Raw genomic sequence first — 9,216 nt, 5'->3', positions numbered from 1 at the left:
TTTGACGGATGGAAATTAGTGTCTATCACTCATTTAAAAAGTCCTTTTTTTGTTAAGTACAGCATAAATTTAACTCAGTAGATAAAAAAAATGGGGATGTGCTTAGCTTTGTGTGATAAAGCCAAGCTCACAACGTAAAAGGGAAGGCAAGATTTGTTACAGTTATCAAGCATGACTAGCAAGAGTAAGAGATTTAAGTGAAGAAAACTGAAAGTCCCTGTTTCTGGGGATATCCACAGCCAAACAAAATGCTTTTTGCTATAGTGATGGTAAATKTTAGCTTGTTCTAGGCAACAGGTAGTATCAAGTTCTGTAGGACTGTTGCTATTCTGGAAGTGTCAAAATTGACACCAGCTTCTGAATTCTTGAAAATGCAACAGTATGACCAGTCTTGCAGCTTACTGAAGGCTTTGCCTGTCTTAATAGAAAAATTAAGTCTTCCTGGAAGAGCAAAGGCAAGCAAGGCTGCAAAAGCCTTAGTGAACATAGCATCTATCTTAGTAATTTCTAGCAGCAGCTTTTTAAATACAGGAGAAACGTTCACATTAGGATATGGCCATGAGCTCAGAAGGCTGAATTGAGAAAGCTGACAGGCACAAAATAGACTGTTTTCAAAAAAAAAAAAAAAAAAGTAGGAGAGATGATGGATTTAGATCAAGAACTGTTCCAGGTCATTTAACCAAAATGCAGACTTGATACCAATACCTGATACAGATACTGCCGCAGACTAAAAGTAAAGCTTCAAAGCAACTTGAATAGCAGTAGGTAAAAGCTGGTGGTTATACCCAAAGAAGATCCTTCTGTCGATGTGTTAAAGAGTCTGGTGAGCCTTTTCCACTAACTTGTGGAGTTTGCTAAATTTTGTACAAAGTACCTGAAAACCAGGAGGGGGAGCTACTGCTTAACCAAGCAGCTCTCATCACCTAAGGGAACACCACCACTGTTCAGATGAAGCAGGAAAACTTGACACAGGACAGATGAGCAAAATGGATTTGTCACCTTACAGAACAAAGCTGCACTGACAGAACACTGCCTTGACATTGCTAGCTGTGCTGAGAGAAGAGCAGGAAGAGAATACAAGATTAGTCACTCAAAGAGATTTAAACACAACTTTAGTCAGCTGCTGTACAATAAGCTTAAGAACAGATTTTACTAAGAACTGCCCTAGTAGCACATCATAAACCCTAAGAAGAGAATGAAGCTTAAATATGTTCTCCTCTTTAAGATTCAGGCACCTCTCTAATTCAGATTCCAAGTCCTGAACTTTGGGGATTTTAGTGCTATATGGAAAATCCAAAACAAGGCCTGGTTTAAAAAAATTTATTTTACAAAAATTAAAAACAAGTAGTATTTACAAGCATTTTAAATACCAGCCTTAAACCTTAACTCCTAATAATGAATTGTTTAAGCTTCTTTAAAATGCAAGACAAAGTCAAAATTTTAAGTTTGCCATGTCCAAAAGGGTTGGGTTTTTTTTTCTTTTCTTTTTTTTAAGAAATGTCATTACAGACCTGTTGAAAATAATGTACTAATTAATAGAATAGCTTGTTTTTTTAAAAAAGTCAGAATCCCAAGTTGTTCTTTCATCCTCTGGCTACTTTTCAGATTTTTATAATGAAGAGAAAAGGACTTTTGTTAGTTGTTAAACATGTAGCAAAAATTAGGGGCTGGAGAAGGGGGAGGGGAAAGAGGGAGAAATACTTATCTGTCTGCTGAGTTACTTGTGTTGCAATGAGAAGAACAAAATTTGTATGCCAAGTTGAAGAGCAGCGAAGTCAGAATATTGGTCCAGTCCCCTGTCAAAAGGTCCTCTAGCAAAGGTGAACTGCTAGGCTCTCTTAATCTATTCCAGAACAGTTTATTAATACCCGTAAGACCTAAGCTGAGGCTCAGTATAGGTCAAACCTGTACCATACAGAATTAGAAGCTATGCAGCTGATCAAATCAGCTCCATATATCCGTTCTCACTGTTGTTAAAGCAAATCTCTGAATATTTTTAGCTGCAAGGATTATTTTTAATGTCATCCTTTCCCAAACCTCCGCAGTGATCAAAGGGAGCAATATCCACAGACTACACAAAGATAAAAATAAGCAAAACATGAGGTGAAGCTGTCACCCTCACAACATGCAGAAGTTTTAAAATAAGCTTCCTAAAGCACAATTTGCAAGTTTGTGTGCGTGTCTGTGTCCGATTTCACTGGATTTCCAGACCCTTAGCTTTACTGAACACTCTACCATTAAGTCTTCCTTGCAGGTTCTGTACAGTATAAAGAGGAAAAAACAGAGGTATACACAATAGTTTGTCTCTTGCCCTTGGTATTAAAAAGATGGCAAGCCACCAATGCTGGCATTAGGAATTCAGTCAACTCCCTTCTTGGTTTCAGATGAAGATGCAGCTTTTCTCTTCAGCAAAACTGTAGGCCTTCTGCAGACTGTATACTGTAGATGCCTTTTGTTTGAGACACTGTTAGGGAAAATGGTTGAGGACAGCAGCTGCCAGTATGGGAACCGTGTTCTGCTGAGGGGTTCCACTTATCACGGCTGCATGTTGTTGATAATAGCCAAAATGCTCATCTTCTCTTGGGCTGAGTCCACATCTTCATTTTGTTTCTGAGCCACTCCTGTGCCAAGGCCATAGAGCCGCCCACAATACTTTGCATCATCGATCGTATCCTCAAAAAACAACTGTAGAGAAAGAAAAAAGGAAAAAAATGGGCATTGTTTAATTGTGCCTCTTAATCAGAAAGCACCTAACGTTAATTAAACAGGTAATTTGAGGTCAGCCACCTCTAAGATGCAGCATGGGAATTTAAATAAGCACAAGAAAGAGGAGTAAATGAAGAAAGTCTGTGCCAGTATCAACACTTCTATGACTGACACTTTGAAGTTGAGCTACCATAAGGCTCAAAATACAAACAAAAAACCCCCAACATTGTGTGTGTTGACATCTGTGGACAGAGCATGGAGAAAGAAGAATCAAAACAGGAACTACGGCCCTCTTGTCTTGCTGCTGAAAGAAGAGGAATACAGCACTACCTCTTTCATTCTGAAGAATGCCATTCCTGTGAGCAGAGAGTCTGATCCTGCCTGGTGTTGTCGCCCAATTCGCTGCAAATCTAGCTGATCTGCCACTTCTTGAAGGCCACCCTGCAATCAGAACAGAACAGACTTTATTTCCTAAAATCCATCTCTTACCAAAACTGTCACATGCCACGCTTCTCCAGAACGCTGAGTGCAAATATGGCTCTTAAGATGAATTGATGCAGATTCCAGCAGTACTGGCACACCAGCTGAGTGATAACACTGCTGTAAATATTGTTCAAGAACATCATATATATACACACACTTGTGAAATTCTGGTACCTTGATTTCCTACTGCAGATACCCAAGATGACTGTAGATATATTCATAAGTTACAGATGCTGGACCTTTCCCTCCCTTTCCTCAAACAAGTCTGTGATTCAGTAGATAAATTACTTTCACCTTCTGAGCGTTCTACCAGTTAATCAAGCCATGCAATAATTCATTTCAAAAGAAGTGCTTCACCTTGCACAGGGAAGACAAGCATGCGGAATTTCCACTGGCCTCCGAAATCACTGATATGCAAACTGGAAGGTTATGGGAACGTCCCCTATGCAACATGCATATTGATAAGTCTAGAACTGAGGAGGCAGTATCTGTTAGATATAAACTTATAGGTGCCTACATGTGACTTTTAGCTTTTATACACATTCCAGCTTTAATAGACTTGATATATGCAGCAGTTCCGTCATTTGGTTTACTGCTCATTTAGTGTTGACGCCCATTTATTACTATGGGCCTGCTGGGGAGATGCAAGTACCTTGAGATTTTTGCAGCTCTTCATTAGGTACTTTACATCATAGATAGATGGGAAAAAAAGGTTCAAGATATGGAAAAACTCATGTTCCTCTTCTGGTAACCTGGAATCTGTCAGCAGCTTCACCATGTAGCCAAAGTCATAACCACTGAAAACAAAAACATACAGAAGCCAGATAAATAGGCAACAGCTATATTCAGTGGCCTTATCACATTTTTCACAAGAATTTTATATGCTATAGCTTTCAAACCTTAACATTTTTAGCTGTTTACAAAACTCTTGTAGATTAGAGTCAGGATTCATCTTGACCATCTATCTCAATGTAGGACTTTTGACTGCTTCCCTGTGTGCCTCCACTAACCTCTTACAGAACATCTATGCTGTTGGGAAGAACAGACTTTTCTTCTCAACACTGCAAATTTCTGTAGCTATGGGCAACACGGGAAGCAGGAAATCCTAGGAGTATCTGTTGCCACCTCCTCCTCTTCCCTCCAGTCCTTTCACTTGCAAGGATATCAAAGACATAAGAGGCTTTGTAATCAAATTGCTTAAAATGCTACAAGAAAGACACCTCCACTACACAGATTTCTTCCCCTATACATAAACATAAGGCAAAAACTGAAATGAACAACAATGTTGTAAGTAAGAAACAAAAACCCTACTTTACAATACACAGAAGTAAGTGTAGAAATCATATTTCAACTTGTTAACAACTGTTTCCATAGAGAAAGATTGTAAGAGTCAAAGAAAGGATCTGCAAGCAATGCATACACAAAAGTCAGGCCACAGGAAGTGCAAATACAAAACAAAGTGCCAACCGTCCTTACTTCTTAAACTTAGCCTTAGCATCCTTAAAGAATTGCAGAGCTGCTAATTCCTCTCCTTAAAACCTGTGTCAGTCTCCATGGACAAAAGAAGGAGTATTTCAATCAACAAGAGACTTCTCACTTTATAGTGTCAGTGACCCTCTCGGACCTACCTGTGAAACGACAGCCATTTCACGCTGTCACTAAGGACGACCCCGGAAGTCATAAGCAACTCAGCAAAATGCAGAGTATCGATCCCTTCTTCTTCATGCTTCTGGAACTGCAGCCCAGAGCTCGCAAGCAGGTCTATGGAATCCTGAGAGTACATATCCTCCCTGAAAGGGAAAGGCAGCTTCGCACTCAAGATACTAACAAGGCAAGCTCATTTCAGAAAAATGCCCCATGTGCTTTATTTCAAACCACCAGTGACCCGTAAGGCCATCTCTGGGTTCCATGTTTGTCTCTAGAAATTCATATCAAATCAGTTTTCTTAATACTGTTACTGCAACCTAAACTATTCTTAGCAATCTATTCTGCAATTTAAACCAGTTAATAATCCTATTGTTAGTGCAAATTCCAAAGAATCCACCTCCATAGAACTGAAGGGCATTCTGAACAATATTGCTGGCACAAGGCAGAAGTACCACATGACAGCACAGAGAAAAGGGAAGTTGTCCTGAACGGGAGGAGATGCAACTCTAAAGCAGCAAGCGTCATTGCTGCCTACATTTTTCCTTTTCACATCACAGCCTTATCTTCATCTCCGATTCCATCTTTGGGAGTGGAAAAAATTGCATACTACTTTGCTTTTCAAACATGACTAAGGAAGTAAGACTGGAATGAGTGATGATGATATGCTTGGTGGAGAGCTGAAGAACCTGACTTCTGTACTACATTGCTTTGTTTGGCATGGTGGGAAGGGAAAAAAATTCATGACAAAGATAGTCATTTGGGGTCAAATGAGGCATTCATAGCATCAAAAATACTTCATTCTCATTTCGATACTTCTAAGGGACTGACAAAGTTGTGGAACTAAATATTGCAACTTTTAGAGTCAATAAATGCATAAACAGAATACATTAACTAAAATTATTGTAATGTTTTCCAGTAACATTTTCATAAAATACTGATTTCCAAAGAATTTGTGCTTTTGCCAGAGAAACACTCTCTTTATGTTTCCAGGCAGCTCTAGTGGTGTATATGCTGAGCTTGTCTTTACAGTTACACAGGAAGGGATTATGAAGTTTGTTTCAGCTGCACAAGGAAATTACACCGTAGAGGAGATGAGAACTACTGCCATACTCCGTTTAACAAGATTCATTCTTTTGAATAACTCTTATGATTTCATCATTTTTTTTCCCTTTAGACCCCAGCTTGTATTTTGGCATGGATCTGTAAGAGGTATTGTCTTCATTGCTGAGGAGAGCATGTCCATTTATTTTTAGAGAGATGAATTAAAAAAAAAAAAAGTTTATAATGACTATAACATTGTTCCAGAATACAAGTTTAAGGCCCATACAATTATTGGGTATAAGCCATTTAGCAAGGAAAAGGATATTAAGGATCACGTTTAGCAAGGCTTTAACTTCCAGAAGTACTGTAAACTTCTGTCATGACAAAATAGATTCCCATATAATCCCTCTGTATTAGATTCTGAATTTTTATTTCTCAGAATCATTCATCAATGAACACAGTGACACCTGCATTTGCCAAAGGAAAGCATCAGTGCATCAGCAGAGAGTAGGCAATCATTCCCTAGCTCAGAGGACTCACGTAAGGTTGAATTTGAAGTTAAACTGCCAGGTGTTGATTCCAGAAGGATACTCTCCCTTCTCATTTGTGAAAGTTAGGCCCAGCTGGATAATTTTCAGCAGGTCCACATTACACCGAAGGAGCTGGTACTGATAGTCTATGGAACTGCGGAATTCACCAATTGGCCTTACAACAACTCCAGGAAATTCTGTGTCCTAGTAAAAGAGGGAAAAAAATCTTATTGCATCACTTCCTTTATTAGCAGTCTTATATTCAGTTCCACTTTCAAGTCTCAGCACGGAATTCTGTACATTTTTCTATGAGATTACTTACATAACAGAATGCAAAAAGGAAAAAAAAAAAAGTATTTTAAGCTGCTACGGGTCAGACACTGAAAAAAAAAATCCCTAAACAATTGGTTAATTATTATATTCATTCATTCATTCCAGGTATCCTCTTTCAGTGTTGTTTCTTTCCAGAGCAAAAAGAGTTATAAAATCATCCAATATGCACTACTGTATAATCTAAACATCCCTCTCTTGAAGGACTTGTCCTCTCATTTTCCCTAGATCTACTAAAATGAGCATTTTATATTTATTCACTGTTCTTTTATGTTCTAAATACAAGTTAAATTTAGCACTCGCAGTCTTAATGTGATAGTCCAGATAGTGATAGTATTCACTGTTTTTGAAGAACAACCAACACCTAAATTAATAAAAGCTACTGCCAATCAAAACAGACCTTAACAACAGAGAAACTGTATATTATATGAAAAACATTTTACTTAGCCAGTGATTGTGTGCCATCTTTACTGAAACCTCAAATTTCCAGACTAGTTTTACACTCAAATTTATTCACATAACTTCTACTAACTATCTTAATAAAGAACATATCAAAAAACTTTCATAAGGAATCCAGTATTGTGCATCTGACAACTTTTCTTCCCATTTCTTTTTGTGTCCAGTCTTCCTGCACAGTTATTCATATATGATATCAGTCCAGACAGTAGCACAGATCTATCTAAAAACACTTTCATTAAGATCAAATAGAGCAAAGAAGCAAGAAAGCTTGTTACCAACCAACTGGTGACAACAAAACTGAACCACATTTATAGAATTAAGTGTTTCATTTTTTAATATTGCACACTGTGCAGGGACACGTATTTTTATGCCACATTTATATTAAGGACTTTGCACGTCTTGACGTTTAGAGTCCCTAAGCAAAGTTGGCATAGTACAATAACTAGAAACAGTTATATAATTAACTGACTCCTGCCAAGCAGATGTATACTTTTAAGACCAGAAAAGAAACCATTCCTCCCATCTCTCCCCTCACCTTGAAACTAGAGTTCTCTTTAAGATTCTTGGTCTTCTTAAATAAAACTCTCTGAACACATTTTCATACCTACAGCCAGAAAAATCCATTCTGTAAGAACCAGCATCTGACCGCAGTAAAAAAGGAGACACTCATACAGCTAACAAGTTGTCACTCGCAGGCCTTTTGTCCTACAGTATCATGGCACTTCCCATAGCCAAAAGGAGACAGGCATTCAAAGGACAAATATACTAGTGAAATCTAGCAGATTTAAACCCAGTTGTACATCTGATCTGTTTGAGACATTAGTTTATGCAACAGAAATAGTTAAATATTAAATGATTTCAGATGTCAAAGATGGTTTCTCACTTCCCCACCTCTCATTTGATCTGTACTGAATACTACATTTACTAAAATCCATAAACTGCTTGCTACTGAACAGCTTGCTACGTTTTCACCACTTAACTTTTCGCTCAGTTTGGTCAGGGGAAAACACCATTTCTGTCTCAAGAATCAATTTATTCCCCTACCCCCCTWAAAAAATCCCTTGACTGTGACAAAAAGGTCAAGTATAACATACTTACCATTGCTATATAGCTGTAACTTAGAACAATCTCTCGAATTTTCCTCATCTCTTCTTCCAGATTGTTTGCCCATACTTCACAGATAACCTGGCTGTTCTCTGCAAGGGCTGCTGGCATCTTGCAGGGACTGGAGCAAAAGCAGCTGATGTAGAATTCAGCGTAGAATTGCAAGCTGTGTGATCTAATCAGTGTGCTGCATTAAAAAGATAAACATACAGTACTTTATACAAAGAAAGATCTACATATGAAAGCACTAGCAGAGTAAGTCATATTTGTATTCTCAGCCTCAAATAGCACAGCTGAAGTTTTACACTAGGTGTTTTATTGTTTTTATCACTTCTTTTAAACACACTGAAAGAAAAAAAAACACTAAGCATCTGGTCATGCTACAGGAGCTGATATACAGTTAACAGAGTCCAGTTATGCAAGTCAATAGTGCCTCTCCCTTTTTTCTTCTTCTGGCATAAACTCTGAAACTTTAGGCATAAGATGCACACCAAAGCACTACTGGGATAGTTTTGAAGAACAGTAATAGATTGCTTTACAAATGCTGCTTATAAAGGCACATGCTTCTCTGATGTAATTCAGGAAACATTGAAAAAGGAAGGTCTTCCAGTTTATACTAGCGCCGTTTCAGCAGTACAGCACCTAGGATAAATCACACTTCGTGTGACTGGTTGCCTATCATGTTCTAAAACAACACGGGCAAAATTATTACAGAAATACGCAGATAAGGCTCAGGTACGTCAGCAAGCTCCCGGTATGTTCGCACGAAGTTAGCTGAGGGAACCTACAGCGGGGAGAGGGGCTTAAGGCAACTGGCAGAGCTCTTCTGCGAGCGGCTGCTAGTGGCTCCGGCCCCACAGCCGCGGCGGCAGCGAGCGGGCGGGCTCAGCCGGGAAGGCCGCGCCGCCGCGGGGCC

The 9,216-nt window shown here is 38.8% G+C and overlaps 1 protein-coding gene across 4 annotated transcripts in view; it reads right to left on the bottom strand.

Moving 5' to 3' along the window:
• Window positions 1-1,305: 1,305 nt before the first annotated feature.
• CNOT8 (CCR4-NOT transcription complex subunit 8) overlaps window positions 1,306-9,216 on the bottom strand; it is an 8,347-nt gene continuing 436 nt past the window's right edge. Inside the window, exons 1-7 of one of the 4 annotated variants that reach the window (XM_026066643.1) lie at window positions 9,089-9,174; window positions 8,295-8,487; window positions 6,418-6,611; window positions 4,818-4,979; window positions 3,842-3,986; window positions 3,037-3,147; window positions 1,306-2,685 (exon numbers count right to left, since the gene is read on the bottom strand). In XM_026066643.1, coding sequence (XP_025922428.1) covers window positions 2,536-2,685; window positions 3,037-3,147; window positions 3,842-3,986; window positions 4,818-4,979; window positions 6,418-6,611; window positions 8,295-8,411 — 879 coding nt within the window. In that variant the 5' untranslated portion in view covers window positions 8,412-8,487; window positions 9,089-9,174 and the 3' untranslated portion in view covers window positions 1,306-2,535. Of the gene's footprint in view, window positions 2,686-3,036; window positions 3,148-3,841; window positions 3,987-4,817; window positions 4,980-6,417; window positions 6,612-7,731; window positions 7,795-8,294; window positions 8,488-9,012; window positions 9,175-9,216 lie in introns of those variants that run through there. The other 3 variants (XM_026066644.1, XM_026066642.1, XM_026066645.1) reach the window with 3 other exon arrangements.

Source organism: Apteryx rowi, unplaced genomic scaffold (assembly GCF_003343035.1).
Source record: "Apteryx rowi isolate R43461 unplaced genomic scaffold, aptRow1 scaffold_245, whole genome shotgun sequence".
In the NCBI taxonomy this organism is placed as follows: Eukaryota; Metazoa; Chordata; class Aves; order Apterygiformes; family Apterygidae; genus Apteryx; species Apteryx rowi.
Note: the sequence above shows the minus strand (reverse complement) of the source record. Positions and strands in the feature narration are given on the sequence as shown.